General features: G+C 35.0%; 1 protein-coding gene across 3 annotated transcripts in view; it reads left to right on the forward strand.

Moving 5' to 3' along the window:
* The window catches only part of LOC138695049 (uncharacterized), a 466,263-nt gene that overhangs the window by 174,415 nt on the left and 271,552 nt on the right, over positions 1-20,296 (forward strand). For 2 of the 3 annotated variants that reach the window (XM_069819385.1, XM_069819386.1), the window contains exon 1: positions 7,544-8,907. The exons of the other annotated variant lie outside the window; for it this stretch is intronic. In XM_069819385.1, the coding sequence (XP_069675486.1) occupies positions 8,742-8,907 (166 nt within the window). In that variant the 5' untranslated portion in view covers positions 7,544-8,741. Of the gene's footprint in view, positions 1-7,543; positions 8,908-20,296 lie in introns of those variants that run through there. 3 annotated transcript variants of the gene reach the window in all.

Here is a 20,296-nt window from a genome sequence, read left to right on the forward strand (position 1 = left end):
TAATTAAAAAGTAATATCACACGCTTAAGTCTACACTAAAATAATTATTAATTGTTTAATTTAATAAATCAAATATAAGTAAGCAAAAATAAAGTGAAAAATATCAAAACAATTGTTCCCATTTTATTTTATTTTTTTTTCTATATTTCTCTTATATTAATATTGTATTATATAATTTCTGTAACTGTAATTTTAATTTTATTTCCTATTTTATTTTATTTTATATTCTCTTATAGGCCTATTAATATTATATCTGAACTGCGACCGAACACGAGCGCTGCTCATTCGGTCTCAAATTTTGTTAATACTACTGTATCTCCTTTTTAAATTGATTGCATTATTTTATTTCTATTTGTCTTGTTTGTAATTTTATTCTTTATTCTGTATATTTAAATTTAAATAAATAAATAAATGAATACATAAATAGATAAATAGATAAATAAATAAATAAATAAATAAATAAATAAATACGAGAAATACAATGAAATTATATCAGGTAATACACAGAAGAGTAGGTTAACTAGAAAGTGCAAGGGGCAATGGTCCCTTTAAAAAATAGAAAAGTAAAATGAAAAAGTATTAAATAATACAATTGTAAAATAAATACAAAATATTACACAATAATATAATGTAGTCATAATTGATATTTTTGTTTCATTTTATTTATTGAATTTTGAAAGATTCATAACACTTTTTTTTTTTCCAAAATTTAATGTAAGAGACAAATAATATTAAAAAATGAAAAATATCAAAAATGAATATATATATATTAGTACATTATGCAACGAGCCTATAATGATAGTAATTATGTTTGTTTATGAAACGAGCGCAAGCGAGTTTCATAATTTACATACGAGCGTTTTAATTACCACTATAGGCAAGTTTCACACGACTTTTTATGCTCGACCATATTTCTAACTTGAAATTATTATTTATTTGTATCTGACTCAAGATCGGAAGTGACTTTGTGCATAGCTCGTGTGAGATGTGCGCAGACGCGAAAGTATTGATTTTTTCCGAGGAACAATAATGTCATTGACCTTGATGTAGAGAATAACATGAACTAATTTTGGTATAACCTGGAAATTAATTTAGAATTGAAAAACGAGATGACAAATTGAATTTATTTGAATATTATTTACAATTAACGCTAATTATTATAGTAACAGAACATAACCTTCTGCGACAGTATTGGATTTCCAGCCTCCGTGACGTTTCCCTCGTTATCTTTCGATTCCATATCCGAGAATAATCGAAAACCTGAACTTTAATGAATACGTGTAGGCCTACTTTAATGATATGCATTAAAGGACTGCTACCAGGTGTATAATTACTACATTTCGGCATGGTCGAGCATAAAAATTATTACATTACTAATCAGTATTTAAAATCAGTTGAAGTGCTTGCTTTTTAAATGATTTCTTATTGGAAGATGGTAATTTTGAATACAATGTAACTTTGGATACAATAATGTTCTGCTATTTGCATATACAACAGGCGGCGTTATCTATCAACCCTATTAAAAATAAGAATGTTAATAAGCAGATACTATAACCTAGGTACGGCTTCGTGGTCTAGCGGCCAGCAGTTGTGACTACAAATTACGAGATCCCGCGTTTAATTCTCGTTCTGAGCGTGGAAATTTGTCCTTAAAGACACTATTTAATACTTTTACTCATGAAGAAGCTAAGTTACTGCAAATACACGATTTCTGTAGACAGAGACACCTCAGTGATCAAGTAAAGGTTCTCATTGTAAGAAAACAACCTAGGTCTGGAGTGTGGAAACTGTACGATAAAAGAACCACCAACAACAAGGAAGCCAAATACAAATATTGAGTATCGATTACTTCTCTTCACAGCTTCTACAACATTATTCCCAAATGTAATGTCTAATCTCTCTCATATCAGAAATTTACATTTTTCTAGTTTCAGATAAATGTTTCTTGATTTCACACCGCAGTCCCCAGCTGTTAATTATAACTCGGACCCTTGCTATCTGTTGCCTCAACCTCTGACTCACAACACCCCGTGCTTTGTTACGTGGAGCTGTGACGCAACAGTGAACACAAAAGCAGCTGCTGTTTGTTACTCATCGTCATCAATGTCAAGGTCTTCGTATGTTCATTCAAAGGATTAAACTCATGACCTGAGACATAAAAGAATTGAGGTATAAAAGTCTAAATATCATACAACTTCTAAATATAGATTTAAAGGGGTTGTCGAACTAAATACGATATTAAAAGAAAGTTGTGATAATGTGTTCATTTACAATCAAATTATAAAAAATCACTAAAATAAATAAATAAATGAAACGAATAAAAAATTATTTAATGAAGAAATGAATGGATAAATAAACAAATCTATACTAATAATAAATCTGTAGCCGAAATTTTTCTGGTAATTTTCGATTTTCCAAAAATAATTGGTCCTAACATATATAATTAACCACCCTGAAACCGTAAATCGCTTTTTTGAAATTTTTGTTTGTATGTCTGTCTGCCTGTTGTCTGTATGTTTGTTTACCTTTTCACGCCATAATGGCTGAACGGATTTCGATGAAAATTGGAATATAAATTAAGTTCGTTGTAACTTAGATTTTAGGCTATATGGCATTCAAAATACATTATTTAAAAGGGGGCGTTATAATGGGGTCTGAATTAAATAAATCGAAATATCTCGCTTATTATTGATTTTTGTGAAAAATGTTATATAACAAAAGTTTCTTTAAAAATAATTTACGATAAGTTTTAATCCCTGAAAAATTTTGATAGGACTGATATTTAATGAGATAAATGAGTTTTAAAATTAAAATAACTGCCATCTAAGGCCGTGTAATGAATTAAAAAACAAATGACTTCGTCTATAAGGGGCCTTGGACAGCAACAATCGAAAGCTATGAAAGATAGCCTACAGAGAATGTTTCTGTGTTTGTGTGAAGTAATATCGGAAGCTAAACTAACCGATTTGTATAATTAATTATTATTTCACCATTGGAAAGTGTAGTTTCTCTAGATGGACATAATGCTATAATGTTATTACAGTAACTTATAATATAATATAATATAATATAATATAATATAATATAATATAATATAATATAATATAATATAATATAATATAATATAATATAATATAATATAATATAATATAATATAATATAATATAATATAATTTAATTTAAGTTATTTGAAGGGTTCAGAACCATAGTGGGCCAAGCGCCATTTACTGAATACGTAGAAAACAAGGGTTAAAATTAAGGTACTACCATAATTCAATGGAAATCTATAACAAGTAAAATAAAATATACACATTAAATCTAAATGATGTCAATCTTCATTAAACTATGGTTGCATTTAATAAAAATTAAGACACATGTTAAAGGAATTGTCATTGCACCAAATGAGTGTCTCTGGACCAAAATGATCGCATTTTAATTATTTGGATGCAATTTAAATTAAGTAACATATTAAACGATTTATCCTTCTATCAAACACGAATGTTCCCTGGATCAAATGTCCTATTTTAATTATGTAATTACTTTATATTTATTTCTGACGGGTGCAGCGGAGCGCACGGGTACGGCTAGTTAATAAATAAAATTAAACAAAGAGAGAAACATTCATGCAATATTTCTAGATTATATTAAAGCATCCGATTATTTTACATATTCTTATATACTATGGAATATACTCAAAAGGCACTCTTCTACTCTTAATCACTGATATAAAAGTGACAGGCGATTCATTGAATCTGTATAATTGCGTGTCGCGCTTTTGCTGTTCGTGATTGATATTCTGAGCATGATTGGCATTGTAAGGATGTTCAGAATTTGGAATAAAATTTCAATATTTCTCTTCATTTCCGTCTTTACACTCCCCTCATTCAAATTTAACAAGACGGAGCCTTCTCGTTAACTACTTCATAATCGCTTCCTCATTCCATGAGGCCTAGTCTGCAGACAACAATGCAATTGATAGTCGAAACGATTCACACAGCAATATGACGCCTTGAAATTATGAGGAATGTCATTACAGAGAATTGGATTAATTTGAAAATTAATATCACAGTTAAGTACTTTACAATTACACTATCTTAAATTGAACATTTCTGTCTTCATACTCCCCGCATTTATTAGCAACTCCCATGATGTTTGAGAGCGAGGTGCGTTCCGTTGATGATGCAAGAGAAAGGTTTTGAGACGTTGTATTCGGTGCTTTATAACATGAAACGTTTATGCTCTTCACATCCGAGAAATCTGACCACACTTTCCGTTAATACTGTGACGTCATTACTACTGTAGCCCTTGGATGACTGAAATTATGAGTGTTTAAAACAAAGTAGTTTCGAATCCAGTCAGCTGTGAAAAAATTCAAAGGGGAAACGAATGCGACATCATAATGAATTTATTTTTTAACGTGCAAAAGTTTCAACTTAACTTATGTACATACATATAAATTATCATTCGTAAACAAATGGGTGGTCGTGCCAGAGAATCAGTCCTATTCCGAGGCTTATTATAGGGATACGTAACAAGCTGTTTTTTTACGGTGATGGGTTGTTAGCCCTTCGCCCAACCCCCAAGCTGGAGGACCACCCCTTATCGGCTGTCCAAGACTGCTTATTCAATATATTCGCAGCTACCCTCCATATCTGGAGGCCGTCTCCTCTATCCGCAACCTGAGGACGCGCCGTGCCGTGGTGATAGGGACCCACAATTTCTATCTGATGCTTTTCCAATTCACTGCGGGCTAAAGCAAGGAGATGCACTATCACCTTTACTTTTTAACTTCGCTCTAGAATATGCCATTAGGAAAGTTCAGGATAACAGGCAGGGTTTGGAATTGAACGGGTTACATCAGCTTCTTGTCTATGCGGATGACGTGAATATGTTAGGAGAAAATACACAAACGATTAGGGAAAACACGGAAATTTTACTTGAAGCAAGTAGAGCGATCGGTTTGGAAGTAAATCCCGAAAAGACAAAGTATATGATTATGTCTCGTGACCAGAATATTGTACGAAATGGAAATATAAAAATTGGAGATTTATCCTTCGAAGAGGTGGAAAAATTCAAATATCTTGGAGCAACAGTAACAAATATAAATGACACTCGGGAGGAAATTAAACGCAGAATAAATATGGGAAATGCGTGTTATTATTCGGTTGAGAAGCTCTTATCATCCAGTCTGCTGTCCAAAAATCTGAAAGTTAGAATTTATAAAACAGTTATATTACCGGTTCTTCTGTATGGTTGTGAAACTTGGACTCTCACTCTGAGAGAGGAACATAGGTTCAGGGTGTTTGAGAATAAGGTGCTAAGGAAAATATTTGGGGCTAAGCGGGATGAAGTTACAGGAGAATGGAGAAAGTTACACAACACAGAACTGCACGCATTGTATTCTTCACCTGACATAATTAGGAACATTAAATCGAGACGTTTGAGATGGGCAGGGCATGTAGCACGTATGGGCGAATCCAGAAATGCATATAGAGTGTTAGTTGGGAGACCGGAGGGAAAAAGACCTTTAGGGAGGCCGAGACGTAGATGGGAGGATAATATTAAAATGGATTTGAGGGAGGTGGGATATGATGATAGAGACTGGATTAATCTTGCACAGGATAGGGACCGATGGCGGGCTTATGTGAGGACGGCAATGAACCTTCGGGTTCCTTAAAAGCCATTTGTAAGTAAGTAAACAAATGGGTGATTAATAAATGTGGGGAGTATACAGGCAGAAATAGTTGATTCAACATAGTCTAATTCTAAAGTACTTCACTATGACATTAATTTTCAAATGAATCCAATTCTCTGTAATGACACATTACTGTTCATTACAATTGAAAACAACTCACTAGTGTCATAATGAGGTATGAATCGTTTTGACTATCAATTGCATTGTTGTCTCAAGATTAGGCCTCATGGAATGAAGTAGTTAACGAGAAGGTTCCGTCTTATTAAATTGAAATGTGGGGAGTATGAGACAGAAATATCAAACATAACCCAATGGTACCTTCATGATGTTGCACCACTCAAGAAAATTCTAATTTCTCGGTCCAGGATAAATCTATCTGTGAACCTATCAGCCAAGAAGCATATGTACAAGAGATACTAAAACTGTGAACAAACTACATGGGTGCTATTCATAGACATTTCGCAGCACGCGCTACGAGCGTACTAAGCTAGCCCCGGCTATCCACTGGTTACTAGTACAGAATTCAAATCATATCCTATCGCTAATACTGGTTTATGAATACGAAAAACGCTGATAATCCACCGAAAGCCCGCGCTAAAAATGTCTATGAATACGGCCCCATATGTCTAACCTGTCTCTGATCCTCCACCTTATGAAAAGTATATTTCTATCTACCAAAAAACGTATGCAACTATGCAAGGCATATCAAAAAAGTCTGAACAAGCCAAATGTAGCATGCCACTGATCCTTGACCTTACGAAAAATCACTTTTTGTCTACCATAAAACGTATTCAAGGCATACTAAAAGTCTGAACAAACCAAAACTAACCTGTTACTGATCCTCGATCTTACAAAAACTCGTTTTTTTTATTTTCCCAGATAGTTTATATTTCGTAAAGTTATACCATCTGCCAGTTTCATTTCATCGTGAAGTAGTCCACACCTGTGGATTAACGGTTAGCGCGTCTCACCGCGAAAGCAGGTGGCCCGGGTTCGAATCCCGGTCGAGACAATTTACCTAGTTGAGGTTTTTCCTCAACCCAATACGAGCAAATGCTGGGCAACATTCGGTGTTGGACCCAGGACTCATTTCACCGGCATATAATAATAATAATAATAATAATAATAATAATAATAATAATAATAACAATAATAATAATAATCGTGAAGTAACAGCAACATAAATCAGACATCAGTCTCGTGTGTGCAGGACGAAGAACAGCCGAATAATAAAATAAACATGAATAGACACAAATGCCACCAAATAGGATACCTAATGCTGTATCACAGTCTAGTAAACAGTCACGAAGCTCAGTACGTAGTAAATATGCATCCATAGATAGTTTCTAACAACTAGGATCGCTAATATCGCCTCATTACAGACAATGCAAAATAGTACCGGCACAGTCTATTGTTTCTAGCGCCCTCACAACTCAAGCTTCGTGACTGTATATACTAGACTGTGGCTGTATTATATTACCATCCACAAGGAAGACGTCGACCTGACCGTCCACAAAACGACTCGACCCTGTCTAGCTGAGACCGAAACAGGTCAACTTATGGCCTAAATTCGTATTTCTTAAATCATGATGATGACAGACAAATATCTCAATGAATGTAGAGTTAATTGTTGAGTTAATTGATAAAAATTTAATATCAATTAGCTTTTTGTTTAAATAAATCCATATATTTTTAATATTTTCGTGTACTGCTACGTAACAATGGGACAAGCATGTGTTCACCCCTGTTCTGGCGGGAAGCCCGTCATCCGTGGGGCGGATGGAACCAACTCGGAGTCGAGCGTGCCGAGTGCAAAACTTCCAACTCTTTCTTGAGCCGGCCCGTGACTCAGTGATCCTCCGCAGGCCTTCCAGATTACAAGCGGAACGTCCAGACTCCGCCTTCACACCTAAGTGCCTTCGTATAAACAAAACAGTCACGTGACCTAACCGATAGTGTGATTGTTGACATATCGATACGAGGTTTCTGAATACATTATCGTTTTGTGAACATGGACTGACTGGAAGTTGTGTGTTTATTAAACTGTTTACTACAAGATACAAGCATTTTTATTGTGTTTGTGGTTTTTTGTTTGTGACTTCTAGTTGTGACAATAAAATGTGAAAATCAAACTAACAGAATTGCTTGCAGTGATGTGCATTTCTGTGCAATGGCGGTTAAAATTTCGTCTTGTGGATAGTTCAACGTTATTGGCTTTGTGTTCGGAGGGACTTTAGCTCATCAGTTTTGGATTAAGTGTACTGAATTTCAGTTTTCTTAATCTGATCTTCATCTAGCCTATATTTATAAAAATGTGAAGATCGTGTGATTGTCAAAAAATAATATTGAAAGTTTCCTTAATCTATTTCTGGATAGAACTTGACTTTGTTTTCAGAAGGACTTTAACGGACATGCGATTCTGGGAACTGGATTTCAGTTTTCTTGAGTTTATTTAATTTAAATTGTTGTTTCATAAAAAGTGAAGATGTGTGAATGTTCCGGTTTATGGACAGTAAAACTTTGACTTCTTGTGTTCAATGACATTTTTGTCTCATAAACTGCGAATATAGAAACTGTGTAACTTTTTTTATTCGAACTACGTTTTAAGTGTGAAGACTGTGGACTGTTAAATGCAAGATTGAAAGTATATTTAATCATTTTGTATGCAGTACAAGGCTGTGGGAATGTAATCTCATGAACTTTTAGTATGAGAACTGGGTTTAAGTTCTCCTGACCTGAACTAGCTTCATCTTTGTTCTATAAAATATGAAGAACGCTCGGTAGTTAGAAACATTACAGTTTTCTTTAATCGTTTTACAGAATAAGTCTGTGTTCCAATCAACTGCTTACATTATAATCTAGTCCCAATATGGGACGTGAAAGGTCACGCGGAACTTAATATTGGATAATAAGATGCTAATATAAGTGATTTAGTGAAAATGAGCAATGTTACATTCAGAAGATTGGACATTATGTGGCACCTAGGTGTGGCTACATCATAAAAACTCTTTTCAATATATTTTTATATCGTGATTTTAATTCCGTAATGTTGGTAGTATTTTTCTGTGTAATGATGAAGATCTTGGAATTCTCCTCGGGGCATGTCATTGCCAACAATAACATCAGCAACAATAACAAAAACAACAATAACAACATTAACAACAAGAACAACAACGTCAATATGAGACATCGGCGTAAGCGAATTGGCAGAGGTAAGCTACAACGTTGGAATATTATGACATGACATTTTTGTGCTTCTTAAGTTTATTATTATTATTATTATTATTATTATTATTATTATTATTATTATTATTATGCAAATCTTGTCTTTCAGGTAAAGCTTCCTGTAAAGCAGATTTGAATAATTTCAAGGGAAAAATTGTTCCGGGGCCGTGTATCGATCCCGGGACCTCTGGTTGAACGTACCAGCGCTCTGCCAACTGAGCTACCCGGGAACACCACCCGACACCGCCCCGGAACAATTTTTCCCTTGAAATTATTATTATTATTATTATTATTATTATTATTATCATCATCATCATCATCATCATTATTGAAATTAAAATTGCAGACCCTTCCGCTGTTACTTACAGTCCCTATAATTCGCCTAGGCCTACTTAAGAGTTGTGACATGTACAGTAGACAAAGAATCATGGCCTATAATATTTTACTTAAGGGAAGACTCCACTGAAAATCATGAATAATTTGCAAAATTTTTTTAGCTATTTCACTTATTCAGAATTTATATTTTCATACCCCAAATGGATTCAGCTCAATTCTGATTACAAATACTCGTATGTTTACACTTTTTAAATTAAGGCTGGAAGGGGGCGTGGAATTTAAAGAGCTGTCAAAATTGTTTTTCATCGAATAATTCTTTTTTAAAATTTCTGATTACAAATCTAGTAACTTTTTGTTGGCTCCCTGAAGTTACTAGATGAATGTAGTAGAGGAGAATATTAATTTACATAAATATTCATTTTATTTTCAAATCTATTTTTCTGTGTTCATTTTTGTTGATTGAACACCAAATTTCTTATGCCAAATATTAATCAATTTGGATGCAATTTTTACTGCAAGTATTTATGAGGTAGCTGCATGTTTCTATGCATTTATTTTGTGAGAAATGCTGCTAGTTTATTTTATTAATATTTTTCTTAATGCTGCTACTTTATTTTATTAATATTTAAGAAAAATATTAATAAAATAAACTAGCAGCATTTTCACAAAATAAGTGCATAGAAACATGCAGCTACCTTATAAATACTTGCAGTAAAAATTTCATCCAAATTGATTAATATTTGGCATAAGAAAGTTGGTGTTGAATCAACAAAAATGAAAACAGAAAAATAGATTTGAAAATAAAATGAAATTTTTTGTAAATTAATATTCTCCTCCGCTACATTTATCTAGTAACTTCAGGGAGCCAACAAAAAGTTACTAGATTTGTAATCAGAAATTTTAAAAAAGAATTATTCGATGAAAAACAATTTTGACAGCTCTTTAAATTCCACGCCCCCTTCCAGCCTTAATTTAAAAAGTGTAAACATACGAGTATTTGTAATCAGAATTGAGCTGAATCCATTTGGGGTATGAAAATATAAATTCTGAATAAGTGAAATAGCAAAAAGATATGGAAAATTTTTCATGATTTTCAGTGGAGTCTTCCCTTAACATTCAAGTAAACCATGAAACTATTCAATTCTGATCGTTGCACGAAAAATCGAAGGACCTAAATGATAAGCATGGGAACGGCATTTCGTAGAAATTTGTAAAATCACTAGAATAATCTACATATAAACTGATAGGGAGCAACTTTAGTGATCTCCAAGGTAAAATACAGTATTTATTGAGTTTGACTATAGTTTGACAACTTAAGTGAAACCCCGTAAAACACGCCAACTTCTGGAATCTCTCTCTTTCTTTCTTCTCTCTCCCCGCTCCTCGTCATTCAGTCACCAATCACCACGTAAATATCTGAGGGGGTGTGTGGGCATCGCGACCAATAGAAGAACCACTCTCCAGTATTACCACAATAACGGATTCTTCATTTCTGCCTCGACTGTCGGCTAGGAAGGTTCCATTATGCTAGCATTACAGGTAACTAGTCAAACTTTTAATGCTTTTGTTAGCAGGTTTGACAAACTGTGAGTGGACCTGCAAGTACAGAGCGCATAGTGCTCTCTCCCTTCCTCCCGGGCTTTCTCACTTGCTCCTCCCCAAGACAGCCAGCGCTCAAGTAGTAACTCGGTCAGGGTTTCAGTTCGATTTGTCGATCTATACTTTTGGACAATTTTTTCCAAACTTCCATTTTCGCCGTATTTTACCGTCGTAAAAACGATAGAATTATTTTCATCTGTAGGAAATGAACTACAACCTAAACTAACCTAACCTAACCTAAGAACACATTATTATAGGTGATTTCTGACAACTGAAAGTATTTCTATCGCTTTTAGGTAAAATAGGGTGAAAATGAAAGTTTGAAAAAACATAATCCAAAATCCATACTAGAATGACCTGGTTGGTCGGCACCACCCTCCGAGCACCTTTTACCCTCAGGAAAGACCCTGTACTCAATTTGACAGGAGGTTAAGTGAACCTCGGGGCCGTTCTGGAAGTCTGGCAAAGAGAAAATTCCGTCACAACCTGGGATCGAACCCCGGACTTTCCAGTCCGTATCCGGCAGCTAAATATTACATACGCCCAGAAAAAAAAAAACATTGTGATCACGAAGAAGATAAGAGGATCATCTCTGACCCTACAATTTAATACTTTAGGGATTATTATGAAGTATTTAGATTATTGTTCGGAGCAAGGGAAATAATTCCAAAATTCTCAGTTGAATGTTTTAAGTCTTTTGGAATTCCTTTAAAAATTTTGAAAATTATTGCTGTAGACGTAATGAAATATTCTGTTCAGATTTTACGTAGTCACCTGTACTACTAAATTTCTTTATGCTCGCCCATCCCGAAATGTAGTAATTATACACCTGGTAGCAGCCCTTTAATGTACCTCATTAAAGTACGCCTATTCATTAAAGTTCAGGTGTTCCACCAATCAGAAAACAACATTGTAGCAATATGAAAGCGCAAGTATCGATTATTCTCGGATATGCAATCGAAAGACAACTGGCGCCAGATTAGACAATATTAAACTCAGTCGAAAAAAAACAACACACAAATTAACATCAATTCACCGTCATCTTCCAGCCTTTCACAAAGCACATTCCCGCAAATTCATTTCACCAATTGCCGGAAAAAATCAATATGGTCGAGCATAAAAAGTCGTATGGAACTTGACTGTAATTGTAATTAAAACGCTCGTATGAAAATTATGAAACTCGCTTGCGCTTGTTTCATAAACATACTCGCGACTTAATTACTACCATTATAAGCTCGTTGCATAATGTACTATTATATTCTATCTCATTACTAATATTTCATCAATCTTTGTTCACGTCATGGCGGATTAGATGTATTCCAGTTCTTAATCCGCCATCACTCTCAATACAAATGTAACACAAACTAATAGGCTACATAATGAACCTATAAGTATCCTCTGTTAACAATAATAAAACTAATAATAATAATAATAATAATAATAATAATAATAGTAGTAGTAATAATACACAACTAATACTAAGTATAGCTCTTGTATTTAAAACTCCTACCTTAGTTTTTTCATTTTATGCTCAATATCTTAAGAATTATTCTGTTAACTTCACTGACAACTCTTCGTAGTTTCTTATCGTGTGACTACTCAACATTTATAATTCCATCTCCCTTAGAGCTTTGACTTTCTCTTCCCATCTAATTTTAACTCTAAAAAGAAATTTTCCTAATTTATGCAAATTGCTGGCGTTTAGGTGACCATTCATTTTTTATAAGCTACTATAGCGTTTATTTGTAGAAATTTTTTATCTACCCAACTGTGTCTCAAATCATTCGTATCTCATTACTAATAATAAATTGAATAAACGTACGTTCCCAAGGAAAGCTTCCATTTGAAAATAATAATCATAACACAAATGTTTATTTTTATTTGTTTAGTATGCTGTGTCTTTTGGCAACCCTTTCTGAAGGGCAGCTACCATTGTGGGATTTATATTATATTTTATGTTAGATTAGCTTACCATTGGTTTGAATTTCAGATAGACCTTTGCATTTTTGTTTTTATTTTACATATGAGGATCGACGTTCTCATACTTGGGTTTTGACGTTTCGCGTCACTCGTTCTGGCGCATCATACAGGGACATCATTTTATTTTTACTTCAATTTTTATTGTACCCGAGTTTTTTAATGTACTTCACTCCCACCCCTTTAACCGTCTTCCACACAGATCCAAGACCGCATATACAGTCATAGTAGTCACAGTACGCTCCAAAAATATGTTCGCATTTTCCAGTGACGAAAGAGCTTTCAATATTGAACCATTTTCGCACAGGTATTGTCGTCCATTTGCCTACGTCGTATCCCGGTTTCCCCCACCAGCTTTTATTCGCCAGCTAGTGGCTGGGCTGTCTTAGGTCTTTTCTGAGAACATTAATTTCTGTTAGATTTTGGACGTTTACGTAATATTATACAACTGTTTAAAATAACTTAAATAAAAGGGCCTCGTTAAGTAATTAACTGTCACGTGATTTCCCTCTTTTCTACGACCCTACGACATAACCACTTGGACGGACAGTAGATAGTAATTTTATCTTTTCGGGCAGAAGTGAAGATTGAATTTACAGTACGTAAGGCACTCTTTTATAGAGTAGGTACAGAATTATTTCAACATGAGTTACTAGTACGAAGAACTGGTAATTGGAATTAAGTACAATAGTCTATAGTGCGATAATATGCACATAGAACTGAAGCCTGTATCGAAATGTGTTTAATATCGATATTATGATTATTTTTCAATTTAACTTCATTCTCTATATTGTACGCTAATGTGTTGTAGACAGTATAATATACACTGCATAATGAATACGTCCACATGGACAGCTCAGTTCGTGAGTAAAAACACTCATTGTTAATACTGTACTGTATTTTGATTAAACAAAAAACCTAATGAAAATGATGAAACTCAAAAGCGCAATATTTCCTAGTTTACATAAATGGATGAACTACTTTTCTTCCCTCCTATACCTAGTAAAGTGATTTGTTTGTATATTACGTCAGTATCATCGAACTCCAGTCGTGGAAGGGGGTAGCAAACGGCGTTGATCCAGAGGTACAGACAAGTTAATATTAAAAATGTTAGTAAAAATAAAATTATGTCCCTGTACATTCAGGATGCATGACTGAACTGATGTGGGAATCGCTTCCGCAGTGTTGTTACTTCCCCGCTATTCTAATCTCAGGGTTTTACCGCTGATATCGTGAGTTAATTTTCTTATCCACACTTCGCAATTTCCGTCCTTCCACCACATCAAATGCTCTCCCGGGTTTCATCTTCTCCTTCCCGCAGGTAACCAATTAATATTCCCTTTCAACCTTTCAATTCGATTCACATTCTCAATATCCGTGCCCGGATTATACGGTTTGCGGATATTCTATGCGTGGTTATTGGCATTTTTGTCCTTTGTAAAACAAAAAAGAAGGAAAAACTAATAAAAACTGTGTAGCGTCAAACGTGCTTTTAGTGTATGTAGGGCAGAAGTTTTCGATTACACAGATGTTTTGACTCTCCGGAAAATGAGGACAGTTAAACAAGACAATGTAAATGAAACATTAAAAAAACAATAACTAAAATGAGTGGACGATTATTTGACACGAAAACAAACTGTGAGTGAAATGTAATGAAAATGAGTTCTGTATTTCTCATATTACGTAGGCTATACATTTTAAATAAAACTTGGCATAGCTCAGGCGATAACGCGTTTGCTTACTAACCCAACACTATGCTTTGGCGTGGGTCTGATTACCTGATTGGATATCTAACGAGGTTCTTTATATTCTATTAACTTATTTAACGACGCTGTATCAGTTACTAGGTTACTTGGCGTCGATAGAATTTATTTGTGATAGCGAGATGGTATTTGGAGACATGAAGCTGGGAATTAGCCATTGATTACCTGACATTAGCCTTACAGTGTTGGGGAAAACCTCAGAAAAAACCCAACCAAGTAACCAGCCGAAGTGGGGATCGAACCCACGCACAAGTGGATCTCTGGATCCCCAGGCATATACGCTAGTCGTCTTAGTTACGCCGGTGGAAAGCTAAGGTTTTCGCTAACACAAATTCCATCTACGCTACAAGCTACAACAAAAATATATTTTTACAAATTAATAAATATATCCCATACAGTAAAAATAAACTTGTAGCTGGTACAGCGTCCGTAAATATTCAACATTTATTTAAGGAATGCAGTTGAAACAGCATTATATTGTAAACATGAGTTTCAGCAATAAAATAAGAGGGAGAACATGAAAACGTTAACAAGTTTTTATGAATTATGAGGGAAACGCTTCATCACTGCACAGTAAACTGCCATTATTTTGAATTTTGAAAAAAAAAAATATATATATATATAATTTTTTTTTAATCGTAAATTTTTTTTTCATATAACAGAAGGACAGTGTTTTACACATACCTATTTTCATTATTGCACAAGATACAGTAATGGAGCAAAAAAATGTTGAATATTTTCAAAATTTTACTCCTGTAAGCTGTACCTAACCTCTTAAGGCAGGCACATCATTTCATCCTGGGTAACAAATGGGCCCAACCGAGCGACCTACGTGTGAGGGCAGTCTCAGCCCATGCACCTCCCCTCAATGGGGACTATTTGAATACAATAGTCCTCCGTGATTACAAACGGGTATAATTTCGTAATGGTGTATATTACGAATTTTAAATACTAGTGTCATAAAAACAACGAATCAAAGAACGATAAGATTTTCGATTGTATGAACTACAGTCGATAATACAGTCGATACTATTGCAGGTGACTATCGTCCATCTCTAAGATGAACCTTCGTTTCCTGAATTACATACAATAGTAATATACGTTACAAGAGCGGTATGTTGACGTTTTCATGGTCGAGGAAAAGATTGAAAAAGCGAAACGTAGTTGAGCTTCTTTAATTTCTGAGAACATGAAAACAAACATACCGCTCGTGTATTGTACATTATTTTGTGCGAAGATCGTTTATTACATTCCTGAAAGACGAATTTCTAATTAGTTGCAATGAAATCTCCATCTTGGTTTCTGTTTAATGACGGCAACTTCGGAACACCAAAATATCTTCCTTCAACATTGTTGCTATAAAATGTTTTCTGTGTTTACTATACTCCAGCAGGCCGTGATATACGTATGTCATTTGTTTTCCCTCAGTCTGTAAATGCGAACTTAAAACAAACGGTAAGGTTATGTAATGATTTATTTTTCATTTTAATATTTTAACAATATTACTTATATAACATAATGCAGTAATAACATCGGCATCTGGAATCTCATTGATTTTTCACGGCTTCCTTAATGTTACTTGCATCAGGAATGCAATAACTTTTGTGGAGTAGTAGACTTTACTTAATTTTTGCAAATATTTAAAAACAATAATTAACAGTGCAATTTAGGTGAAATTGCAGTGGTAAGTTTCCAATTTATAATTATTACTATGTTAAACGTCTCTAAAAATAATATGTTAAAAGCCTAAAGCAGTAAAATGAATGTCGCGCTTAAGCGGTAAGAAGAGGGAAATTGTTATTTGTGTTACGTTGGGAATACTGAATGTGGTATTTCACACTTACCGCGTATTGGTTCTGTGCGGAAAACAAGCTAATACGCACGATCTCGCACAAAAAAACATTTTCTATAATCACGAAAATAAGGTATTTGACTTCATTTATAAATGAAGAAGATGTATAGATCTATGTTTGAGATTTTAACCGATACTGTGAGATGTATGTAAGGCAGACTGAGGAGTGTGTTTATTAAACATGTGCCTGACCGAACTGTACGACCAGCACAGGAAATTAAACTCCCTCATACGCTTGCTAACTCCCCTAGATTAGTGGAGCCCATCCTTGATGACGGCAGCTGCAGCCAGAAGTGGATCAGGCGCCTCCATTTCGTGCAGTAAGGATCCTCAGATCATAGCGCACAGCTATGACTTCTGTTCGCCTCTTTTTATTCATCTCAAGGAATTTTCTTTCTTATCCTTTCTGTGACACAGCACTCCGAGTCTTGCTCTAACTCCATATCTGGACTTTCTCGAGGTCTGGCACATTTCATAATGCGGATAATTATTTTTTTTTTACATATACGCAAGGGTTACTGGCAACGTAACGAGTAAATGTAAGATATACACCTGCGATGGCTGAGTGGTGAGACCTTCAGTCTGTCACACAGACGGACCGGGTTCAAGTCCTGATCTGGCCGGGGATTTCTCATTGACTATTACACTCCTACTACGTCATACTACTTTTGACCAATAAAACGGTACGAAAGGACGTATTTCAACCAATCATGGCTGCTTATCGCACAATTTTATCGCGTCCCTAGCATTTGTTTAATTTTATCGCGTCCCTAGCACTTGTTTAATTTTATCGCGTCCCTAGCATTTGTTTCTTTGTTTGCCAACATTTGAAACTGCGCTGGTCTGGACGTCAAAAAAAAAAATATATATATATATAAAATTACAACCCACTCCAGTCGATGCACAGCAGTTACAAATATGACTCGCATTGGCATTCAAGAACAAGAATTAATAAAAATCACTGATCATACCTATGCATCTTCTGAAATCCGATTTACAAATAAATGAAGAGCACCATTCGGAAATCCTGAATAAGTTGAATACACCATGTAGGCCTAAATCAACGAGTTCCACTTCTATTACGCACACGTCCAATATAACATCAATTGAACCACCAACCACATTCAAATTTGAAAATTGTACATTCAATAATTATTCCTTTTAAAATTATTCATGTTTATTTTTTATGTCATCGTCGTTAATTAAAACTTTTCTAACACTTGTGTATATTAGTTAGGTTATGTTATAGCTTCTGCTATATGATATTATGGATAGTCACGTATCAGAGATTGTTTAATATTAAGATTTATTGAAAATCATCTGTCAAGTGACGTTGATTACTGGGATTCGGATAAATGAAGTGGAATGCAACTGTTTTAATAATAAAAATGAAACTGAATCAACAAAGCCTTCTTGACTAGTAACATTGCCATCGTGTATATAGATCGAGAACTTCTCGACGAGAAGGCATTGCTCACTACTGCCATCTAGCATGCATCTAGCGTAATATTTGTAATGTTGAGATGGTACAATAATACATTTGAAGACAGTTGTATTTTCGTAAGTCAATTAATATTTATTGTATTGGAGTACTTCGTTACTTCTAATCTTTATATACTTTCTTCTAATCGTGTAATAGTCAATTAAATCACACTCGAGTTTTGATTTTCTCTAGATAAATCAAAACATCTCGTGAGATTACTGTTGAAAAATTCATTGCGACACTTATTATGGACAAGATTGCAGTTGGAGTTTTTATCGGGGTTCTCTCATTTTCCTACATTAGGAATCTACATCATTTCGTCAACATTTCTGCATTCCGTCATCATTCCATAGCATTCCCCGAACGCCGGCTGGCGACGCAAGGAGTGGGCTGGCGAAAGAATGAGTGAGGTGGCCTGCTCGAAACCTGAATATGCAGCGAACCTTACTGTAGTCAGCCGTTCTGGGTTTGGGAATGCGCCTAGTTTGAGGGTTAGCGCAATAGATCTTGAAAGGTCGTAGTGTCCCCTCCAGAATTTCAATTCAGTTGAAGTGTAAGACATACATAATTCATGTAACGTACAAAATGCAATCATCAATATATTTCCGAAGTGCACTGTATTATTTATTGTACCGTTAAACATACATGCGTGTATCACTGAAGATCATTGCTTCCATGCCTGTTGAGTCAGTTTATCAAACAGCGTCAGATTGTCTTTAAGAACTGAGCTTCTACACGTGATTTTGTGCAAACATGTCAAGGACCTATTGCGATTTTTCCTGGTATCGCTCTGTTTCTCTATTTACGCCTTATGGCTAGTCTTCTTCTCTGCCTTTCAAGTGATGCATTTAGTATAGATTCCAGGCGTTTCCCTGGTTCTAGATAACTTCTCCGTCTCATAAATCCTGTGTGTTGGCTACATTCAGGACAGTCAGAAAATTTGTTGATTGCGTCTTGTACGTCACAGGAAACGATAATATGCTAAACTATTGAATAACTTCCCGCGTTACAAATTCCCCTACGGGCCTCCTTCGAACTTCACTACGGCCTACAGAATCCCTTTTACCTTTCCACGTAAGCATCACAGCGGTCTCTTAACCTCGGTATCACGATGTACCATGAACCCAGGGGACAGCAGAATAGCACTACCACCAGCAATTAATGACCACACACCAAGGGGTCCGAGTTCGGTGGCGGCTCTGCATCGGTCGTAAACCCGAAATGGAGGAAAGAAACAGAAATTATGATGACAGAGGGGAAGTATAATACGTAGTGATGGCGAAATGTCAGAGGTCCAACGCCAAAAGTTACCAAGCAATTCTGCTTCATTTGATTGAGGAAAAACCGTCAGCCAGATAAGTTGTCGAAACCAGGATTTGAATCCAGGCCTGCTCGTTTCAAGGTCAGAACATGTTAACCGTTACTGCACAGCTGTAGACGTCTGTGGACATACTGTAGGCTCACAGTGAGATTACCGCACATGTTAGGTTATAAGATGTTATATAGCATTTAATTTATATTGTTTCCATAACAACCAGACAATGTTTTACATACAGTCCTCGTCACCGTTTTTGGCGTGTGAAATAAGTAATGGGAACGTTAAGTGTGAGTGTTTTACATTTGCCGCAGTCAGTCTGACAACTGTGTCTGGCAAATGGCTGATGTGACGTGTATAGGAAGTGGTACCATTCTCAGCTGCACTGGCAACATGCTCACAAACTGGGCACAATATATTTAGGACACACGCCAGAAAAGCTGGCGCCAACTGTAACAAACAATGTCAGGTCGAGAAAAAGTACGACTGTCGAAAAAAATTGATTATAGAAATATATCCATCGTTTACTAAGTAAAGGTCATTCTTTTATGGATGAATTTTGTGTCTATTTTAATGCAGTCTATATCGTATTTCTTAACAAAGTCCTAGAGATACCTAAAAAAAGGTGTTAATTTTTTAAGTCTCAGATACAGGATGAACAATAAGTATGGAATATTGCTAATAACTTCATAATGTGAATGTGTCTTAAAAAGTGTTAAATTCTATATTTATTAGATGCATATGGCTTATTTTAGGAAATTTATATCAAATACCTTACTATAATAATAACGGACAGCTAGCAGTTTTACGTGCGAACGACGATGGTGCTGCTACCTACCTGTCGGGATGGAGATACTCGCGAAACAAGGTGTAATCAACTGCAATGTATATTGTTGCTGGGCTAATTAATTTAATAGTTTTATGAATTAGTACTAGTGTTAAAATGTCAGGGTGTATATGTGCTGTTTATAATTGTGACAATTACAGCATTACAAATTGCTCCAAATCGTACTTTCGATTTCCGATAGTTCATAAAACGTAAGTTTTAGGC

The sequence above is a fragment of the Periplaneta americana genome, chromosome 2 (genome assembly GCF_040183065.1).
Source record: "Periplaneta americana isolate PAMFEO1 chromosome 2, P.americana_PAMFEO1_priV1, whole genome shotgun sequence".
Lineage (NCBI taxonomy): Eukaryota > Metazoa > Arthropoda > Insecta > Blattodea > Blattidae > Periplaneta > Periplaneta americana.